This window comes from Cherax quadricarinatus, chromosome 10, assembly GCF_038502225.1.
Source record: "Cherax quadricarinatus isolate ZL_2023a chromosome 10, ASM3850222v1, whole genome shotgun sequence".
Classification (NCBI taxonomy): Eukaryota; Metazoa; Arthropoda; class Malacostraca; order Decapoda; family Parastacidae; genus Cherax; species Cherax quadricarinatus.
This window is the reverse complement of record NC_091301.1, coordinates 239,197-262,560: the sequence shown is the minus strand read 5'-3', so window position 1 is coordinate 262,560 and position 23,364 is coordinate 239,197. Positions and strand designations below refer to the sequence as shown.

Sequence of the window (23,364 nt, the reverse complement as noted above, 5' to 3'; positions counted from 1 at the left end):
AGATCCACTCTGCTTTCAAATCTTCTTACTTCAGTTACTTCACCTTTGTCTGATGGCACCACCGTTCACAAAGAAGCTATTTTTGGTCCTTAATAACCACCATAATTGTAATTCCTTAGAGGAAATTGGATTTTTATTCTAAATTTCACTTCAATAATCAAATATGTAAAGCACCCTCTTTTTTGACAGCCATGATGAATGTTCAGTTACACTGTTGAAGTTAATACCCGATTTATTTAAACTTTCAGTGCCTGACAGTGATGGAGGAAAAGCAGTGATGCCTCAAAGTTTGATCAAGGAAGAGCATGTGTTAGCAGCACTTACAGCAGACAGAGGAGTTTCTGCTCAGCTAATATCATGGTCTTTACAGAAGTTCATCGAAGCAGGAGAAAACGCTACCTCATTCGTAATTTGTGTTCAAGTGGAATTTTCACAAAATGGTAAAAAAGAAAGAACTAATTATATAGCAAAGTTAAACCCGCTTAGAGGAGAAAACTGGACAGATTTTATGCGGATGGCGTTTAAAAAAGAAATAAGATTTTATAATGAAATTGAACCTGCCTTAACATCCCAACTGAAAAATGGAGGTCTTGATGCACTGAAAATTCCTCGGTGTTTCTTTGCTAGTTTGCAGCAAGATAAGGAAATTATTCTCCAGGAAGATCTACGGGCCCAAGGATTCCAAAAATACGATCGTAGAAAGACTATGGATATTTCCCATGCAACAGTTGTCCTACAAGAAATGGCTAGATTCCATGCTTCATCATTCCTGCTCCAGGCTGCAGAATCACAAGATTTTCATCTTAAATATGACTACCTTTTCTTGCACTGGTCCAATTACAAGCCTAAATCAGGAGAGACTTATCGCGTAGTCATGGCTGATAGTTTAGATAACGCGAGAGTTTTATTAGAAACAGTGGACGGATACGGAAGAGCAGCTGAGTGGGTAGAGAGCATTAAACCACGAGTCCTCAATATGTTTAAGGAGCACACAACCACAACACCGCCATTCTCTTCAGTATGTCACTTTGATCTTGTCAACAACAATTTTCTTTTCAGGTAAGATCAAAGTACGAAGCGGTATTAAGGTTCTTGGTACCCCATTGTGCTACTCCAAATGTTATACTCAAAACCATACAAACTTAAAAGTAGCTAGCACAAATATGAACTGGAAATCAGGGATTCTCAACTTTTCCTCCAATAACCCCCCTCGGCTTGATGTATTTCTCCATTTACCCCCTTCCATACAAAAAAAATTATCGCCATCATAAAGGGACAAAAACAAGTTCAGAGAAATTTAATTTAATTATTCATTTATCAGGTACATCAAATATTTACCCCTTGCCATATAATTTTTTACCTCCAAGTGGTAAATTTACCCCTGGTTGAGAATCACTGCAGTGTATATCGTTATTCATATTCAAATAAAAGAATTTGTCATGAGAATGTCGGCAATATTTTTTTTTTTACTTCATCGCGAGAGCTACAACAGCAGTTAGTGATGTGGACATATTCGGTTTGTTACCCCTACAGGTACGATGAACCAGGTGACCCAGTAGATGTACGGATTTTGGACTTCCAGATGTGTTATGTAGCATCTCTAGCCACTGACATAGCTGAGTTCTTTTACACCTGCCTCAGTTCACACGACAGGAAGACTCATCTGGATCGTTTGCTCTTCATTTACTTTGCCTCCTTTAGTAATGTGCTAAAAGCCAGTGGGAAAGCTATTCCCTTTACTTACAAGGAACTGCAGGACGAATACAAAGCCAAGTTTCTTTATGGAGTCGTTGCGGCCATCTGTAAACTGCCGATCATTGTAGCAGAAGAGGATGAGATCCCGGACATGGACAGTTACGTCGACCAAAAAACCTTCAGCAACACCCAACAAAGCAGTATGATAACAATGATTCAGAAATACAACAATTTTCAGCCCCGTTTCCTGTCTATATTCAAAGAATTGAATTTAACGTGAAGTGACAAAGAGGTATGAATATTATTAACAACTTTCATAATTTTCTCAGTAAATTGGCATTATCTGATTTCTTTGCTTAAATTAAAGCCTATTGATTTCATGTGGGTCTTACGGCTGCAATTTACCCCAACACTAACTTCAAAAATATATTTATTACCCCGCTGAATTTACAGGCTAAGAGCTGTTTCCCTACCTCAGCTCATCTCCAAGCTCAGTCTTATCTATGAATATGCTACCACTACCCACTTTTTCCCAGGATGCCACAGATAATAGGTGATTAACACCCATGTACATATTCGCTGCTAGGTGGCTCGCCCAAAAGTATGATGTTATCTACAGTACTTGGATTTCAGTAAGGTTTTTGATTAAAGCCACCCAAAACAGAGACAAATAAGACGTGTGTAAAACCTGGGTATTTCTTGTCAACGTTTCGCCATGGAGTGGCTTTATCAATCCAGTACAAAGAAAATTAATGGAGACAGTGAAAAACATGTAGTAATTTTAAGGTAATCAAACCCATCAGCCTAGAAAGCTGTTCAGTCTTGATTAATTTAAATGCTAGCGCACTTAACTCACTCACTGAGGTCCATGGTTCGATTTCCGGTATGGGTAGAAACACTTGAACGTGTTTCCTTAAGACTTCTGCTGTCATTGTTCACCTAGCAGTAAATAGGTACCTGGGTGTTAGCTGACTGGTGTGGGTCGCATCCTGGGGATAAAACATAATTTGCCCAAAACTCTCTGCATAACAAGGAGCATTCTATATGTGATGTCATCTTAGTCTGTATACGTTGGTAGTTTAGCGTAACCCATTCGCCAGTGGTGAGATGGGTTAAGTTTGAGGACTTACCTGGAGTATACCTGGAGAGGGTTTCGGGGGTCAACGCCCCTGCAGCTTGGTCTGAGATCAGGCCTCGTGGTGGATCAGGGTCTGATCAACTAGGCTGTTAACTGCTGGCCACACGCAAACTGATGTACGAACCACAGCCCGTCTGGTCAGGTGCTGACTTTGGGTGCCTGTCCAGTGCCTTCTTGAAGACAGCCAGGGGTCTTTTGGTAATCCCCCTTATGTATACTGAGAGGAAGTTGAACAGTCTTGGGCCCCTGACACTTGTCTTTCAGGGCACACATGGCACCCTCACAAGGGTCATACAGTGCTGATCCATTCTGGAGACCATTGTAAAAATGTGAACAGGCCCTTTTTAAACGCCACCCATTTCACCACGGTTGTACTGCTATTACCCCCCCCCCCCCCTGTAGCCTGGCCTTTGACTCCTGCCACTATATATACTGGTTCTTAGTTATCTCTGTATTAGGACTGAAGAAACCACTCTTGGCAAAACGTCTCCTTTAATAAATATCCTGAACTGTACATAAGTAGCTTTTTCCACAAAGGCATCTTGGCTTTGCGGTCCCACTACTTCGACTTGGTGTAACAAGACTTTGTAATAAGATTTTGTCCAGTACAAAGGTGGGTTTTCCTCCCAGGTATGATGCTAATGTTAAAATTGTGAAAATGATGTATTTTGCTTACATTAGATCATTGGTGGCAGCGATGTATGATCCTAATGGGTTTAGTGCTTCTTTTTGATTATCATAATAATAGATCATTGGTTGATAAACAATAAAAAGACACCATACCATAATTGAAACAATACACAAATGACCAATATACAGAAAAACTTATTACATTTCGGTCTGATATGGACCATTAACTAGTCACACAGAAGCGCCAAGGGAAGGGAAGCAGAATATATACAAGAGGGGGGGGGGATGGGGATGGGGATGGGGATGGGAGTAGTGTAACAAGAGGATTAGTGTAAAAGTGGTGGTAGTAGTAATAGTAGAAAAAGTAGTGCAATAACGGTAGAGGTGGCAATACGAATGTAGTGGTAGTGAAAAAAGGGGGAAGAGGGTGAAGACTTAGCAAAGAAATAGCAGTACAAGTAATAGCAGAGGTAATAGTGCAGGTAGTAGTGCAGGTAATAGTGGAGAAAAGAGGAGCACTTTAGGACAGCTAATGGCCCATGAGGGATAAACCCAAATCCCAGCAAAAAAAAAAAAAAAAGACAGAACCCATTCAGGCAGAAGTCAGGAAAGGCAAAGACAATAGTATGGAGAGCAGGAGATAAAGATCAGACCAAGTCATGAGTGTTCTGAAGTTTGGAGCATTTGACAATGTAATGGGAAAGGAAGGTATCTAGAGAGAAAACCATTCATACTAGGAATGTTGTTCACGAGGGATGCTTCAGCAAGACAGCGTCTATGAAGGGTAGACAGTTCTGGCTGAAGACCAGTTAATAGGATGACCATGATCTCTAACATGATAAAAAAGAGCATTATTAGTGTCAGCAAGGCTAATACAGTGGACCTTTGGTTAACGAATGCATCGCATAACGTTAAATCTGCCCAACGAAGCGTTTGAGCGTAAAAATTTTGGCCTGGCTAATGATAAAAAACTTGCCCAACGTGATTTGTCCTGAACCTGTCCGTCCAGCCTAAGTGCCTCAGCTGCCCTGCCATCATTGTTTACAAGCTAGGGTGGCTGGTTTCATGCATACATTCGATACATTTTGTATTATTCCATTGTTTATAGTCCTTGTAACTGCTAAATAAGCCACCATGGGCCCAAAGAAAGCTTCTAGTGCCAACCCTGTGGTAAAAAGGGTGAGAAATACTATCGAAATACTATCATACGACGGTCAGCTGCTGCTGTACCACAGTCAGCTGTACTACTCGAAGATGTGGAGAGACTGTTGTTGGTGTGGCTTAACGAGAAACAATTAACCCCAGAGGGTTAGCCATCCAAGGTAACCCAAGGAAGTCAGTGAGTCATTGAGGACCCATTGGGGTCCTTAATCTTGTCCCCCAGGATGCGACCCACACCAGTCGACTAACACCCAGGTGAACAGGAAAAAATGCCAGTGTAATAAGGCATGGCAAAGCTGAAAAATCCCAACCCCAACAATTGTGACAAAACAGGCCTGTTCTGGAAGAAAATGCCAAACAGGACCTACATTACTCAGGAGGAAAAGGCACTCCCAGGACACAAGCCTATGAAAGACAGGTGTAGACAGCCTGTACTGTCTGCACAGACAGCCCCTGCTGTCTGCCAGCTTAGTTCATATTTCGCGGCATTTTAGGTGCTGCCCTCTGTAGGCTCACCCACGTCAGTGGGAGGCTGAGCCCACCGGCCCTCACTCCTAGGCCGACTGACTTGACACACAAGTGCTCCCCCTCCACGGACTGGCTTGCGGTCACTTCCTCACACTGCCCGTTGTGTACTCACTCCTATCCAATTAAAGCCAAACTAGTCCACGGCCGTATCATTGCTACCTACGCTACCTTCATCGGCAATAAACCTCTGTTCAGCAGTAAGAACAGCAATAACACAGGCTAACTTTGTTTTGTTGTATTGCTAGTGGGGATTGCAAAGTGAAGCCTTTACTCGTGTATCACTCTGAAAATCCCAGTGTTCAAGAAAGTCTCATCACTTGTCAATTCTCTTCAATAAAGGTAAGTGTCATTTTAACATTTATTTATATAGTTATTGTGCATGTCTCATTGTTTTCTTTGTAGGGAAATGTATATTTCATGAAATTTTTTTTTTAATACTTTTGGCTGTCTGGAACGGATTAATTGGATTTCCATTTTTTCTTATGGGGAAAATTAATTCAGCTAACGATGATCTCTCGGGAACGGATTAATGTCGGAAAGGACAAGAGAAGTAGGAAATTATGTATATTCTGGAAGCATCAGTGGCAGGAGATACAAGGTACATTATTACAAAGGGCATTAGTTTGGCAAAAAGTAAGTTTGAGGCCTAAGGAATGAAGAGACTAGAGACTGGGAGACTAGAAATACAGGAAAGGCAAAGAAGGGAGTAGAGAATTGGAGAGGGAAGTTTGGAAGGATAGCCAAGGCAAGAGAATGAAGTGTGAAAAATGGAAATATCCGAGTCAAGAAATTGAGGGCCACAAATGCAAAGGGCATGGAGAAAGAGAAATAAAAACAATTTTCTTGGTAAAGAAAGCACAAATGTACATGCCACTGTTCATTAGCTTATGATGAGCACTGCCTGCAGCTGAGCAGTGGACATGTACAACCAGGAAAGGAAGCAGAGTAGATTCCCATTCAGTTTTGAACTTGATGGAAGGAGCAAGATTAAGTGTTTTTCTTCAGCTTTCCTCTTTTTTTTGTTCTTAGATTACCTCTGCTATTACTTCTACTACTGCAGGCTCTCCTCACTTAACGACGTACTTGTTTAATGGCTTCTTTGACTTACAACCAGCTCTCTGACCAGTATGCATACATAATATATTAGACCTGATTTCCTTTATTCTGTTTGTTACAATATACAGTACACTTTATTTATTTATTTAATGTCTTTGCAAACAGTACATTGAGATTGTGTATATACAATAGTGGGTTGCAATGCAATGTAAAAATATACTAAAAATGTTATAAATGGTGCAAAGGTGACATTAAAATAATATCTAAAGATAGCTGACACACACCCACTACCAGTATAGTGTGCTCCTCATTTAACAACCAATTTGTTTACTGACCTACTCTTGGGAACAGAACTCCATCGTTAAGTGAGGAGAGATCATCTCTATGCTATCTCTTCTGTAAATCTCCACCCTCTCCCCTTTTTCACTACCACTACTGCCGTCATATTACCACATCTACCACTGTGGCACTTTTTTCTACCACCACTACTACTAGCACTCGTACTACTCCCTCCTCTCGTTAAGCTACTGTCATCCTGCTCTTCTCGTATATATTCTGGCTCCCTTCACTTCGTACTTCTTTTTGACTAGTTAATGGTAGTAGGTTAGTAGACAGCAACCACCCAGGGAAGTACTACCGTCCTGCCAGATGACTGTGAAACAGAAACCTGTAACTGTTTTGCATGATGGTAGGATTGCTGGTTTCTTTTTCTGTCTCATAAACATGCTAGATAACAGGGATATCTTGCTACTCCTTACACTTTGGTCACACTTCACAGACATGCACATGCATATATATATGCATACATCTAGGTTTTTCTCCTTTTTCTAAATAGCTCTTGTTCTTCTTTATTTCTTCTATTGTCCATGGGGAAGTGGAAAAGAATCTTTCCTCCGTAAGCCATGCGTGTCGTATGAGGCGACTAAAATGCCGGGAGCAATGGGCTAGTAACCCCTTATCCTGTAGACATTTACTAAAAAAGAGAAGAAGTAAAACTTTATAAAACTGGGATGCTTGAATGTGCGTGGATGTAGTGCGGATGACAAGAAACAGATGATTGCTGATGTTATGAATGAAAAGAAGTTGGATGTCCTGGCCCTAAGCAAAACAAAGCTGAAGGGGGTAGGGGAGTTTCGGTGGGGGGAAATAAATGGGATTAAATCTGGAGTATCTGAGAGTTAAAGCAAAGGAAGGGGTAGCAGTAATGTTGAAGGATCAGTTATGGAAGGAGAAAAGAGAATATGAATGTGTAAATTCAAGAATTATGTGCATTAAAGTAAAGGTTGGATGCGAAAAGTGGGTCATAATAACCGTGTATGCACCTGGAGAAGAGAGGAATGTAGAGGAGAGAGAGATTTTGGGAGATGTTAAGTGAATGTATAGGAGCCTTTGAGCCAAGTGAGTGAGTAATTGTGGTAGGGGACCTGAATGCTAAAGTAGGAGAAACTTTTAGAGAGGGTGTGGAAGGTAAGTTTGGGGTGCCAGGTGTAAATGATAATGGGAGCCCTTTGATTGAACTTTGTATAGAAAGGGGTTTAGTTATAGGTAATACATATTTCAAGAAAGAGGATAAATAAGTATACAAGATATGATGTAGGGCGAAATGACAGTAGTTTGTTGGATTATGTATTGGTAGATAAAAGACTGTTGAGTAGACTTCAGGATGTACATGTTTATAGAGGGGCCACAGATATATCAGATCACTTTCTAGTTGTAGCTACACTGAGAGTAAAAGGTAGATGGGATACAGGGAGAATAGAAGCATCAGGGAAGAGAGGTGAAGGTTTATAAACTAAAAGAGGAGGCAGTTAAGGCAAGACATAAACAGCTATTGGAGGATAGATGGACTAATGAGAGCATAGGCAATGGGGTCGAAGAGGTACGGGTAGGTTTAAAAATGTAGTGTTAGAGTGTTCAGCAGAAGTTTGTGGTTACAGGAAAGTGGGTGCGGGAGGGAAGAGGAGCGATTGGTGGAATGATGTAAAGAGAGTAGTAAGGGAGAAAAAGTTAGCATATGAGAAGTTTTTACAAAGTAGAAGTGATGCAAGGAGGGAAGAGTATATGGAGAAAAAGAGAGAGGTTAAGAGAGTGGTGAAGCAATGTAAAAAGAGAGCAAATGAGAGAGTGGGTGAGATGTTATCAACAAATTTTGTTGAAAATAAGAAAGTTTTGGAGTGAGATTAACAAGTTAAGGAAGCCTACAGAACAAATGGATTTGTCAGTTAAAAATAGGAGAGGAGAGTTATTAAACGGAGAGTTAGAGGTATTGGGAAGATGGAGGGAATATTTTGAGGAATTGTTAAATGTTGATGAAGATAGGGAAGCTGTGATTTTGTGTATAGGGCAAGGAGGAATAACATCTTGTAGGAGTGAGGAAGAGCCAGTTGTGAGTGTGGGGGAAGTTCGTGAGGGATTGATGGGATAAAGATAGAAATGTTAAAAGCAGGTGGGGATATAGTTTTGGAGTGGTTGGTGCAATTATTTAATAAATGTATGGAAGAGGGTAAGGTACCTAGGGATTGGCAGAGAGCATGCATAGTTTCTTTGTATAAAGGCAAAGGGGACAAAAGAGAGTGCAAAAATTATAGGGGGATAAGTCTGTTGAGTATATCTGGTAAAGTGTATGGTAGAGTTATTATTGAAAGAATTAAGAGTAAGACAGAGAATAGGATAGCAGATGAACAAGGAGGTTTTAGGAAAGGTAAGGGGTGTGTGGACCAGGTGTTTACAGTGAAACATATAAGTTAACAGTATTTAGATAAGGCTAAAGAGGTCTTTGTGGCATTTATGGATTTGGAAAAGGCGTATGACAGGGTGGATAGGGGGGCAATGTGGCAGATGTTGCAGGTGTATGGTGTAGGAGGTAGGTTACTGAAAGCAGTGAAGAGTTTTTACGAGGATAGTGAGGCTCAAGTTAGAGTATGTAGGAAAGAAGGAAATTATTTCCCAGTAAAAGTAGGCCTTAGACAAGGATGTGTGATGTCACCGTGGTTGTTTAATATATTTATAGATGGGGTTGTAAGAGAAGTAAATGCGAGGGTCTTGGCAAGAGGCGTGGAGTTAAAAGATAAAGAATCACACAAAGTGTGAGTTGGCACAGTTGCTCTTTGCTGATGACACCGTGCTCTTGGGAGATTCTGAAGAGAAGCTGCAGAGATTGGTGGATGAATTTGGTAGGGTGTGCAACAGAAGAAAATTAAAAGTGAATACAGGAAAGAGTAAGGTTGTGAGGATAAAAAGATTAAGTGATGAAAGATTGGATATCAGATTGGAGGGAGAGAGTATGGAGGAGGTGAATGTATTCAGATATTTGGGAGTGGACGTGTCAGCGGATGGGTCTATGAAAGATGAGGTGAATCATAGAATTGATGAGGGAAAAAGAGTGAGTGGTGCACTTAGGAGTCTGTGGAGACAAAGAACTTTGTCCTTGGAGGCAAAGAGGGGAATGTATGAGAGTATAGTTTTACCAACGCTCTTATATGGGTGTGAAGCATGGGTGATGAATGTTGCAGCGAGGAGAAGGCTGGAGGCAGTGGAGATGTCATGTCTGAGGGCAATGTGTGGTGTGAATATAATGCAGAGAATTCGTAGTTTGGAAGTTAGGAGGAGGTGTGGGATTACCAAAACTGTTGTCCAGAGGGATGAGGAAGGGTTGTTGAGGTGGTTCGGACATGTAGAGAGAATGGAGTGAAACAGAGTGACTTCAAGAGTGTATCAGTCTGTAGTGGAAGGAAGGCGGGGTAGGAATCGGCCTAGGAAAGGTTGGAGGGAGGGGGTAAAGGAGGTTTTGTGTACGAGGGGCTTGGACTTCCAGCAGGCATGCGTGAGCGTGTTTGATAGGAGTGAATGGAGACAAATGGTTTTTAATACTTGACGTGCTGTTGGAGTGTGAGCAAAGTAACATTTATGAAGGGGTTCAGGGAAACTGGCAGGCCGGACTTGAGTCCTGGAGATGGGAAGTACAGTGCCTGCACTCTGAAGGAGGGGTGTTAATGTTGCAGTTTAAAAACTGTAGTGTAAAGCACCCTTCTGGCAAGACAATAATGGAGTGAATGATGGTGAAAGTTTTTTTTCGGGCCACCCTGCCTTGGTGGGAATCGGCCATTGTGATAATAAAAAAAAAATAATGGTCCACGTTGAACTGAAACATCATTGTAAGTTTCTATTTATGTGTGGGGTTATTTGTGCATCATTGGTTGATTATGTCATGCCACTACTTGCTCTTGTGCCAGACTAGAGCTTGGAAAGGTGGAAAAATTACAGAATGAAGTGGTGAGGATCATCCTAGGATCCCCTTGTACTACCAAAATTCTAAAAATACAGAAAGAACTTGATATTCCAAGAAACAGAGATTGTCACTGAAAGAAATGTCTTCAGTGGTCTCAGTATGATCAGGCAAACAATTCAAACCCTTGCACAGAAGCCACTGAAACTTTCTTCAGTACTGGTAAGCATTCCTCCAGGTGGATCATAAAAATGAACCGACCTCTGCATAAACCAGATACACGTACATGGTCTGCATCAAGTAAGGCATTCCAAAATTAATGTAATACCATTATTATTTCATTGATTAAAAGCACTGCATGGTAGGAGTAAAGAGTAAGAGATGGGAGGAAGAGGTGCTGGTGTTAAGGGATAGACATCAACAGAAAGAATGGATGAGCCTCATTTGTCAATTTATGGAATCCTCTGAAATCAACTTTTGGTATTCAATAATAGGGACATTGTCGAGATGTTGAACTGTTAGTATGTAACAGTTTACAATGATATCAGACACGGCTCGGTGAAATGACAATGTGGGCCTATTGTGTTCAATGAGTAGGGGTAAGAGTACGGCTTGCCACAATCTATTGGTAAGCCTCTTTTTTTCATCTTTGAATTTTTAAAAAACTTTCAATGTTCCTTCTTAATTATTTTACTGCTAATTACCATTATGGCAGGTTTCTATCAATAATTTAAGTCCACTAGAACTTTTCAGTTGTGTATTCTTTGCTTTTTAGATCCCTCAAGAAAGGTTCCCTGATGTTGGTGAAGAATTCTTGACCAAAAGAATTGAACCTGTCCTCTTCCTTGGATTGAGATTCACCGCTCCCTGCGAAATAGTTTATTCTTCAGAAAGAATTATTAGTAGTGGCAGTTTTATATTATAGCGAGGTGCTAAATCATAGGGGCTTCTCAAAGGAGGCTCCTTGATGTCGGTAAAGAGTTACTGATCAAAGGGATTGGATATAACCTTGGCTTCCTTGAATCTGATTGCCTCCCATTTACACAGGTACTTTTTCACCCTTTTAGTTCAATGATCCACACATGGATGTAATAATTAACTGTAGGGGTCATCCATTAACAAAAAATGTACTAAACCAAAATGGATCATATTGTGTCTGGGGAATGAGAGGCAATCACGTTTGAGTTAAAGGAGGGGAGGATAGCTCCAATTATTTGAATCAAGAGTCCTTCAATGTCAGTAATGCACTCCCTTGATAGGTTAGCACTCTTAATTTTTTATAAAACTATCACCATTTCATTTTCTTGTTAAATATTTGCCTAATTTTTTTCACTTGCACTTGACATAAATATCCGAAGATTCAGTATATCTGATTAAAACCACCTGCTGCAAGATGCTATCTCACTTCAAACACAAATTTAAATATTATTATGACTATCAGAATACAATAATAAAAAAACAAAAATTTTTATTCTTTTATTTCGAATCTGAGAAATACTAAAATCTGTAATAAACTTCATTAGCTGTAAATGAGTAACAATGTGATCTGAATTATTTCTTCAATAATATAGTTATTTCATATTTTACTTATTTTTTCCACTTATTTTCCCTCCACCTATGATCCTAGTATGGAGCTCCTCTCCCTATGCCTCTACCACCTCTTGCTTGACCACGGCCACGACCTCTTGAAAATCTCGATTCCTTCATGGCTCTCTGGGATCGGATCTTGTAAAGGGACCTAAGCTGAGGTTGTATTTTTATAAACTCCTTTTCTACTTCACATGTGAGTGACTGAGCCATCCATGCTATAGCATCTGAAATGAGAAATATGCAAAAATATTAAGCTTCTTATTCTTTTTAGTAATTATTACAGGAAAAGGGGTTACTAGCCCATTGTTCCCGGCATTTTAGTTGACTTTTACAACATGCATGGCTTACGGAGGAAAGATTCTTATTCCACTTCCCCATGGATATAAAAGGAAAAGTAATAAGAACAAAAACTATTAAGATAAAATCAAAGAAAACTCAGATGAGTGTGTATAAATAAACGTGTACATGTATGTGTAGTGTGACCTAAGTGTAAGTAGAAGTAGCAAGACGTACCTGTAATCCTGCATATATGTGAGACAGACAAAAGACACCCGCAATCCTACTATCATGTAAAACAATTACAGGCTTTAATTTTACACTCGCTTGGCAGGACGGAAGTACCTCCCTGGGGTTGTTGAGGTGGTTTGGTCATTTAGAGAGAATGGATCAAAGTAGAATGACATGGCGAGCGTATAAATCTGAAGGGGAAGGAAGGCGGGGTAGGGGTCATCCTCGAAAAGGTTGGAGGGAGGGGGTAAAAGAGGTTTTATGGGCGAGGGGCTTGGACCTCCAGCAAGCGTGCGTGATAGGAGTGAATGGAGACGAAGGGTATTTGGGACCTGACGAGCTGTTGGAGTGTGAGCAGTTTGGAGGGATATGTTGTGTATCTTTATATGTATATGCTTCTAAACTGTTGCATTCTGAGCACCTCTGGAAAAAGTGATTATGTGTAAGGCGAAAGTGCTGAATGATGATGAGAGTATTTTCTTTTTGGGGATTTTCTTTCTTTTTTGGGCCACCCTGCCTTGGTGGGAGATGGCCGACTTGCATCCAGCTAATTAAGCTGGATGCAGTGGAGATGTTGTGTCTCAGGGCAATGTGTGGTGTAAATATTATGCAGAGAATTCATAGTGTGGAAATTAAGAGGAGGTGTGGAGTTAATGAAAATATTATTCAGAGGGCTGAGGAGTTAAGGTGGTCTGGTCATTCAGAGAGTATGGAGCAAAATAGGATGACTTGGAGGGTGTATAAACCTATAGTGGAGGAAAGGATGGGTAGGGGTCATCCTAGGTAAGGATGGAGGAAGAGGGTACAAGAGGTTTTGTGTGGAAGGGGCTTGGACATACAGCAGGCATGTGTGAACATGTTAGATAGGAGTGGAGACTAATGGTTTCTGGGACTTGATGAGCTATTGGAGTGTTAGCAGGGTAATATTTTGTGAAGGGATTCAGGGAAACAGATGAACCTGAGTCTGGCACTTTAAATGAAGGGTTTGGGATATTTGTTTGGAGTAACATCTGAACTGTCGTATCTGCATACCTCTGCAAAGACAATGATTATGTGTGAATGATGGTGAAAGTGTTGAATGAGGGTGAAAGGCTTTCTTTTTTGAGTTACCCTGCCTCGGTGGGAGATGGCTGATGAGGTGACAAAAAAATGGTCTTAAGCTGTGCAATTTTTTATTAAACATTAACAATGCTCCACCTTTAGCTCTCATTCTCACAGGTACACCTATCTCATTTTTTTTTTTATTAACACATTGGCCATTTCCCACCAAGCCAGGGTGACCTGAAAAAGAAAAACTTTCATCATTTACTCCACTGTCTTGCCAGAGGTGCACTTACACTACAGTTATAAAACTGCAACATTAACACCCCTCCTTCAGAGTAAAGGCACTGTACTTCTCACCTCCAGGACTCAAGTCTGGCCTGCCAGTTTCCCTGCATCCCTTCATAAATGTTACCTTGCTCACACTCCAACAGCACATAAAGTCCTAAAAACCATTTGTCTCCACTCACTCCTATCTAACATGCTCATGCATGCCTGCTGAAAGTCCAAGCCCCTCACACACAAAACCTCCTTTACCCCCTCTCTCCAACCTTTCCTAGGCCAACCCCTACCCAACCTTCCTTCCACTACAGATTTATAAGCTCCCCAAATTTTATTTCATTCCATCCTCTCTGAATGTCCGAACCACCTCAACAACCCCTCCTCAGCCCTCTGGATAATACTTTTGGTAACCCTGCACCCCTCCTAATTTCCAAACTACAGATTCTCTGCATTATGTTCACACCACACACTGCCCTCAGACATGACATCTCCACTGCCTTCAGCCTTCTCCTTCTTGCAACATTCACCACTCGTGCTTCATACCCATATAAGAATGTTGGTATAACTGTTCTCATACATTCCTCTCTTTGCTTCCATGGACAACGTTCTTTGTCATTTACTCCTCCTTATTCAAACAATCAATATTTGCACCAATAACTCATTACAGTTGTGACCGGGTGTAGAAGTGTGAATTGCTCATTACTATATAATTTGTTCATGATTGTACCCATGTATAAACGTAAGTAACCATTCTTACAGGATTCATTACCTTTGTACCTAGTTCAGCTATCAAAACTTTGGGGGTCCAGTCCCTGGACCCATTACATACCTCTGTAATCTGTAAATACCTTTGTAACTTGTCATGATTGTGACTAGACCTACCTGGAGTTCATTACCTTAGTAAATTGTGAGTTCATTACCTATGTAACTTGCTCAGCTATCAAAACTTTGGAGTCCAGTCCCTGGACCAATTATGTACCTCTGTAATCTTTTGACTACTGCCCACAGGACGGGTATGGGGTGCATAATAAACATATTAAACTAACTTATTCAAACTCTCCCACCCAGTTTAGCTTTGTCACTCAAGTACTAGGATATCCAACTTCCTTTCATTCATAACATTAACTATTAGTTCTTTCTTAACATCCATACAGTACATTTGAACAATCCAACTAAAAATTTCCTTCACTTTTTTAATATACAGAAAAATTTAGAAGAAGCCCTTTTTTCCCAACATTATGATCATGTACAGCATGCATGACTTATTGAGAATGAATAAATATCCCCCTTGCTGAAAATAACTGGAAAAAAAAAAAAACTACAGTAATAATTAACCCTTTGAGGGTTTCGGACGTACTAGTATGGCTTACGACCCAGGGTTTTTGACGTACTAGTACGCCTAAATTCTAGCGCCCTCAAATCTAGTGGGAGAAAGCTGGTAGGCCTCCATATGAAAGAATGGGTCTATGTGGTCAGTGTGCACGGTATAAAAAAAATCCTGCAGCACACAGTGCATAATGAGAAAAAAAAAACTTTGACCGTTTTTTTGGAATAAAACAGCGACTTTGCACTGTATTTTCGTATGGTATTTATTGTTGTATTCTAGTTTTCTTGGTCTCATTTTATAGAATGGAAGGCATATCATAGAAATTGAGATGATTTTGACTGGTTTTACAATGAAAAGTACCTTGAAATTGTGCTCAAATTAGCAGAAATGTTCGATTTTTACCAAAGTTCAAAAGTAAACAAATCATGCCAAGCGTCCAATACACGTCAACTGGCGAGTCTAATATTCTTTTGCAAGTGCGCCAATATGATTCATACCATTTTTTACACTAATGCAGTAGTCTGCATAACAGTAAATCTTCTATTTTTTTTGAGAATAAAAATTCAAAGTGGAAAGCAAAAGAATGTAAGAGGGGCCTTGAGACGTGACTAACGAACAGAGGAAATGTCATTTTAGTGCCAGGAATGTATTTCTTGTTTGTTCTGGACCCTATTCGGAAATTGGCATCTTTTGAAATTTGTGTGAAATTGGCAAAATTGCTAAATTCTGACCACTGTACTGGATAGTTGAAATTGGTAAATGGGTGGTTTCTTGCACTCATTCAATAGAAAAAATGGAGTTCTAGCGAAATATTCATGTTTTTTTGTCGACTAGTACAGAGGAACTGGCCGAAAATGGGGCTCAAAGTGAGCAAAATCACCGATCCATAAACATTGCCGAGACCGCTAACTTCGCGAGAGCATAATTCCGTAACTTTACCATCAAATTTCATATTTTTAGTGTCATTTTGATCGGGAAAAGATTCTCTATCTTTTCATAAGAAATTTTTTTTTTTTTTTTTTTAAATTTGGCCGACCCTGAGAACGAGTCTCGGAGAGGGCCTGTCGACCCTCAAAGGGTTAAGAAACAAATATGTTAAGTAAAAGGACACAAGTGCAATTAATATGACATTTTATTGTGGTAACATTTTGCTCTCCAGGAGCTTTGTCAAGCTGAAGAGCAAAATGTTGCCACAAAATGTCACATCGGTTGCACTTGTGTCCTTTTACCTAAGATATTGTTGGTAATTCTACCAGTAACTTGCTAATTTATGCAGTAAAAGTCAATGGCAAAAATAAAATTACCTAAATTTTAAAGAAAGCTTAATAAGACCAGTTAAAATATTGCCAAAAAACTAACATTCCCTTGAAAATTTAGTTTCTAGCTTGAAACTGGTTTTAGAAAAAACTCTTTCTTTTTAATTTAAACCACTGATGTATCAGCTAAGATCAGTGAATGTGTGTAGCAAGTTTAATGTAGGTTCATATTTTCATTGTTTTTTCAGTGGCCAAAGGCCCTCACAAACAAAATATCTGCTCTCGAATCATGTAACAGATCATTACATCTGACAATTATAAAAAGTGGAAAATTAAAATGAAAATATCTAACCAAGTTATTATATGGGCATCAAAGCAGTGCAAAAACTTAAACCATATGGTACCTGGCATAGGCAGGAATACATAATTTTGTAAAGTGATAAGCTAGATCACAACCTGTGTAAATTAAAAAGTAATACATTCAGTATATAGAAAACAAACCTTCAATCAGTGGATCATCTGAGTGAATAAAGAAAGGTTTCTTCTTGACCTGAAGCTGTGCAGGTATGACAGGTTTAGGGGGTACTATTACTTGAACTGGCAATTTTTCATTTTCAGTGTCATCACTCTCTAGAAAAAAAAAAATTCCAATTTGTACCTTTTTTCATTTCTTACCACTGCACTTTAATAAGTAGACATTTTTTCCCTATATATTCGTATACACTCACTAAATATCAACAGGAATACATCTTCTAGTCAAAATTTTCTATACTGTACTCTGCAAACATTCTAAACCAGAACAATCTTCATACTTGCTCGATACCTTTGTGAGTCCTTCAACACTACTAAATATAATATTTAAAACCATCTTAACCTACCTCAAATACATTGTAAATATGCACAGGCAAAGAAGGGAATGTATGAAAGTATAGTAGTACCAACACTCTTATATGGGTGTGAAGCTTGGGTGGTAAATGCAGCAGCGAGGAGACGGTTGGAGGCAGTGGAGATGTCCTGTTTAAGGGCAATGTGTGGTGTAAATATTATGCAGAAAATTTGGAGTGTGGAAATTAGGAAAAGGTGAGGAGTTAATAAAAGTATTAGTCAGAGGGCAGAAGAGGGGTTGAGGTGGTTTGGTCATTTAGAGAGAATGGATCAAAGTAGAATGACATGGAAAGCATATAAATCTATAAGGGAAGGAAGGCGGGGTAGGGGTCGTCCTCGAAAGGGTTGGAGAGAAGGGGTAAAGGAGGTTTTGTGGACAAGGGGCTTGGACTTCCAGCAAGCGTGCGTGAGCGTGTTAGATAGGAGTGAATGGAGACGAATGGTACTTGGGACCTGACGATCTGTTGGAGTGTGAGCAGGGTAATATTTAGTGAAGGGATTCAAGGAAACCGGTTATTTTCATATAGTCGGACTTGAGTCCTGGAAATGGGAAGTACAATGCCTGCACTTTAAAGGAGGGGTTTGGGATATTGGCAGTTTGGAGGGATATGTTGTGTATCTTTATATGTGTATGCTTCTAAACTGTTGTATTCTGAGCACCTCTGCAAAAACAGTGATAATGTGTGAGTGTGGTGAAAGTGTTGAATGATGATGAAAATATTTTCTTTTTGGGGATTTTCTTTCTTTTTTGGGTCACCCTGCCTCGGTGGGAGACGGCCGACTTGTTGGGGAAAAAAAAAAAAAAATGCACAGGCTTACTCCCTGAGACTCCACTAACTTATCAAACTCCGACTCCTCAATTTGATACACAGCACTGTGTCTCCATGGTTTCCGAACAATTCATTATAAAATTTAAAAATGTGTAGCTATTACAAAATATTATATTTTTATTTGTACTGTACAGAATCACACATACTTTATTTTATTTGTGTTTCAGTTATGTTTCATAAATACATATGTTTTATTTTAGTTTTACAGATGGGGTTAATTCATAATATGTACAGTATATACTATATATAATAACAAATAGTTTTTATTTTAATTTCCCTAACTCAGATTTATATTTCTCAAAGTAAAATACTAGTACAGCGGAACCTTGGCTTACAAATGCCCTACCATGCGAACTTTTCAGGATACGAACCGTTGCTCGGTCGATTTTTTGCTTCTGGATATGAACAAAATTTTAGGATACGTACATCCTTCCCCTCAAGTGAGGCTCCTTGGAGAAGGTCCCTTGATCTAGGGAATTGGATCTGTGCTCCAGTTCCCTAAATTAATAATAATACAGTGGACCCCCGGTTTACGATATTTTTTCATTCCAGAAGTATGTTCAGGTGCCAGTACTGACCGAATTTGTTCCCATAAGGAATATTGTGAAGTAGATTAGCCCATTTCAGACCCCCAAACATACATGTACAAACACACACACATAAATACACTAACATAATTGGTCGCATTGGGAGGTGATCGTTAAGCGGGGGTCCACTGTAATTATTATTATTATTACTATTATAATACGTACATTTTTTATTTTTTTTATTATCACACTGGCCGATTCCCACCAAGGCAGGGTGGCCCGAAAAAGAAAAACTTTCACCATCATTCACTCCATCACTGTCTTGCCAGAAGGGTGCTTTACACTACAGTTTTTAAACTGCAACATTAACACCCCTCCTTCAGAGTGCAGGCACTGTACTTCCCATCTCCAGGACTCGAGTCCGGCCTGCCGGTTTCCCTGAACCCCTTCATAAATGTTACTTTGCTCACACTCCAACAGCACGTCAAGTATTAAAAACCATTCGTCTCCATTCACTCCTATCAAACACGCTCACGCATGCCTGCTGGAAGTCCAAGCCCCTCGCACACAAAACCTCCTTTACCCCCTCCCTCCAACCTTTCCTAGGCCGACCCCTACCCCGCCTTCCTTCCACTACAGACTGATACACTCTTGAAGTTATTCTGTTTCGCTCCATTCTCTCCACATGTCCGAACCACCTCAACAACCCTTCCTCAGCCCTCTGGACAACAGTTTTGGTAATCCCGCACCTCCAACTAACTTCCAAACTGCGAATTCTCGGCATTATATTCACACCACACATTGCCCTCAGACATGACATCTCCACTGCCTCCAGCCTTCTCCTCGCTGCAACATTCATCACCCATGCTTCACACCCATATAAGAGCGTTGGTAAAACTATACTCTCATACATTCCCCTCTTTGCCTCCAAGGACAAAATTCTTTGTCTCCACAGACTCCTAAGTGCACCACTCACCCTTTTCCCCTCATCAATTCTATGATTCACCTCATCTTTCATAGACCCATCCGCTGACACGTCCACTCCCAAATATCTGAATACATTCACCTCCTCCATACTCTCTCCCTCCAATCTGATATCCAGTCTTTCATCACCTAATCTTTTTGTTATCCTCATAACCTTACTCTTTCCTGTATTCACTTTCAATTTTCTTCTTTTGCACACCCTACCAAATTCATCCACCAATCTCTGCAACTTCTCTTCAGAATCTCCCAAGAGCACAGTGTCATCAGCAAAGAGCAACTGTGACAACTCCCACTTTGTGTGTGATTCTTTATCTTTTAACTCCACGCCTCTTGCCAAGACCCTCGCATTTACTTCTCTTACAACCCCATCTATAAATATATTAAACAACCACGGTGACATCACACACGGTGACATCACGTACATACTAATAATAATATGTATACAGTGGACCCCCGGTTCACGTCCTTAATCCGTTCCTGAGAGCTCATCGTAAAGCAAAATTATTGGAAAGCGAATCAATTTTCCCCATAAGAAATAATGGAAATCAAATTAATCCGTGAAAGACACCCAAAAGTATGAAAAAAAAAACTTTTACCACATGAAATATTAAGTTTAATGCAATAGAATAATTACAATAGCAATAATAAAAATAGAATAAACACAATAGATAATTGACACTTACCTATGAAGATCTGGTGATGATTGATGGGATGGGAGGAGGGGAGATTGTCAAAGTTTTTAATGTTTAGAAGGAGAATCCCCCTCCATTAGGACTTGAGGTAGCAAGTCCTTTTCCGGGGTTACTTCCCTTCTTTTAATGCCACTAGGACCAGCTTGAGAGTCACTGGACTTCTGTCGCACAACATATCTGTCCATAAACCATACCCCCGGCCGGGATTGAACCTGCGGTCATAGAGTCTCAAAACTCCAGCCCGTCGCGTTAGCCACTAGACCAGCTAGCTACAATAAGATTCATCCAACTAGATATATTTCTACACCATAGGAAAGTTAGCACAGGCATTTGTGGTCACAGAGGTGCCTGTGCTAACTTTCCTATGGTGTAGAAATATATCTAGTTGGATGAATCTTATTGTGGCTAGCTGGTCTAGTGGCTAACGCGACGGGCTGGAGTTTTGAGACTCTATGACCGCGGGTTCAATCCCGGCCGGGGGTATGGTTTATTTGCAATCGTGTCATTACGATTTCTTAAGTCATATCTGTCCATAGAGACCTGTACCTCTCGTTCCTTTATGACTCCTTAAGTGGTTCACAACATTGTCAGTGTACAGGTTGCCAACACGGCTTGCAGTAGCTGTGTCAGGGTGATTTTCATCAAAAAAGGTTTGCACTTCAAGCCACTTTGCACACATTTCCTTAATCTTTGAAGTAGGCAACTTCCTCACTTTCTCCATCCCCTCCTCCGAAGCAGTTTCCTCAGGTCTGGCCTCTTGCTGTTGAAGATGATCTAGCAGCTCATCAGTGGTTAGTTCGTCATTGTCCTCCTCCACCAACTCTTCCACATCCTCCCTACTAACCTCCAACTCCAAGGACTTTCCCAATGCCACAATGGATTCCTCAACTGGCATAGGGTTAGCCTCAAACCCATCAAAATCCCTTTTGTCTACACATTCTGGCCACAGTTTCTTCTAAGCAGAGTTCAAGGTCCTCTTAATCACTCCCTCCCAAGCCTCACCTATAAGGTTTACACAATTGAGGATATTAAAGTGATCCTTCCAAAACTCCTTTAGAGTCAATAGAGTTTCTGTGGTCGCTTCAAAGAACCTTTCAAACATAGCTTTTGTGTACAGTTTCTTGAAGTTGGAAATGACCTGCTGGTCCATGGGCTGCAGGAGAGGAGTGGTATTAGGAGGCAAAAACTTCACCTTAATGAAGCTCATGTCCCCACAAAGTCGCTCTGACAAGTCTGTAGGATGACCAGGGGCATTGTCTTACACCAGGAGGCACTTAAGGTCTAATTTCTTTTCAATTAGGTAATTTTTCACAGTGGGGGCAAATGCATGGTGCAACCAGTCATAGAAAAAGTCCCTAGTGACCCATGCCTTAGTGTTTGCCCTCCACAGCACACACAAATTAGCCTTGAGGATATTCTGAACGCTCTGGGAGTTTCTGAGTGATACACCAATAAAGGCTTCACTTTGCAATCACCACTAGCATTGGCACACATTAACAGAGTAAGCCTGTCTTTCATAGGCTTATGTCCTGGGAGTGCCTTTTCCTCCTGAGTAATGTAGGTCCTGCTTGGCAATTTCGTCACAATTAAACACTTGTTCAGGTTTCAATCCTTCAGCCTCCATGTACTCCTTGAATTCATGCACATATTTTTTCAGCCGCTTTGTGGTCTGAACTGGCAGCCTCACCATGCCCAATCGCACTATGTATGCCACTACGATTCTTAAATCTTTCAAACCAACCTTTGCTGGCCTTAAATTCACTCACATCACCACTAGTTGCAGGCATTTTTCTAATTAAATCCTCATGCAACTGCCTAGCCTTTTCACAAATGATAGCTTGAGAGATGCTATCTGTTTTTCATTTATCCACACCAGTAACAGTCTCTCAACATTTTCTAACACTTGCGATCGCTGTTTTGTAATCACAGTTGCACCTTTTGCAAGAACAGCTTCCTTGATTGCCGTTTTCCTGCTCACTATAGTAGAGATGGTTGATTGGGATTTACTACACAACTTAGCCAGGTCCGACACACGCACTCCACTTTCATACTTTGCAATTATCTCTTTCTTCATTTCGATAGAAGCTTTCTTGGGGCCCATGGTGACTTATTTTGCAGAAACAAGCACCAGAAAGTGATAATATGGATAATATGGAATGTACCGAATGTATTCTTAGATGCGCGCACACTGGCTGGCTTGTAAACACTGGCACATACGGGGCAGTTCAGGCCACATGTGGACACGTCTTGTACGAATCGTATCGCGTACCGGGTTTTGTTACGGGAACCGGGACAAATTTTTTGCGATATAACGCTTCGGATACTGGATTTATCGGTTACCGGTGACTTCGCGAACCGGGGGACCACTGTATAACACTTATAATAATTATTATAGGTACGTAAGTGGTGAGGGGCTCTTGATCTAGGGAATTGGATCTGTGCTCCGGTTCCCTAAATTAATAATAATAATAATTAGTATTATTATTATAATACGTACATACATACTAATAATAATTATACTAATAATATACAATATAATAATATACAATAATATCTTAATAGTTCTTGTTTCTTAATACTTTTCCTTTTATATCCATGGGGAAGTAAATAAGAATCTTTTCTCCGTAAGCGATGCGTGTTGTAAAAGTCAACTAAAATGCCGGGAACAATGGGCTTGTAACCCCTTTTCCTGTAATAATTACCAAAAAGAATAAGAAAATTTTTCAAAGTGGGATGTCTGAATGTGCGTGGATTTTGTGCAAATGATAAGAAAGAGATGATTGTGGATGTTATGAATGAGAAGAAGGTGGATGTCCTGGCTCTAAGTGAAACAAAGCCGAAGGGGGTGGGAGAGTTTCAGTGGAGAGGAATAAATGGAATCAGGTCAGGGGTTTCAAACAGAGTTAGAGCTAAAGAACGAGTAGCAATAATGTTGAAGGATAAGCTATGGCAGGAAAAGAGGGAGTATAAATGCATTAATTCAAGGATTATGTGGAGTAGAATAAAGGTT

At 40.3% G+C, this 23,364-nt stretch overlaps 2 protein-coding genes across 4 annotated transcripts in view; one reads left to right on the top strand and one right to left on the bottom strand.

Moving 5' to 3' along the window:
- LOC128687886 (uncharacterized) overlaps positions 1-11,808 on the top strand; it is a 32,124-nt gene extending 20,316 nt beyond the window's left edge. The window contains exons 2-4 of one of the 2 annotated variants that reach the window (XM_070083484.1): positions 249-1,059; positions 1,534-1,987; positions 11,209-11,808. In XM_070083484.1, coding sequence (XP_069939585.1) covers positions 249-1,059; positions 1,534-1,975 — 1,253 coding nt within the window. In that variant the 3' untranslated portion in view covers positions 1,976-1,987; positions 11,209-11,808. Of the gene's footprint in view, positions 1-248; positions 1,060-1,533; positions 2,387-11,208 lie in introns of those variants that run through there. The other variant, XM_070083483.1, reaches the window with a different exon arrangement.
- An 88-nt stretch (positions 11,809-11,896) lies between these two features.
- The window catches only part of LOC128687887 (probable RNA-binding protein CG14230), an 88,654-nt gene continuing 77,186 nt past the window's right edge, over positions 11,897-23,364 (bottom strand). Inside the window, exons 8-9 of one of the 2 annotated variants that reach the window (XM_070083480.1) lie at positions 16,938-17,066; positions 11,897-12,247 (exon numbers count right to left, since the gene is read on the bottom strand). In XM_070083480.1, coding sequence (XP_069939581.1) covers positions 12,057-12,247; positions 16,938-17,066 — 320 coding nt within the window. In that variant the 3' untranslated portion in view covers positions 11,897-12,056. The remainder of the gene's footprint in view (positions 12,248-16,937; positions 17,067-23,364) is intronic. The other variant, XM_070083481.1, reaches the window with a different exon arrangement.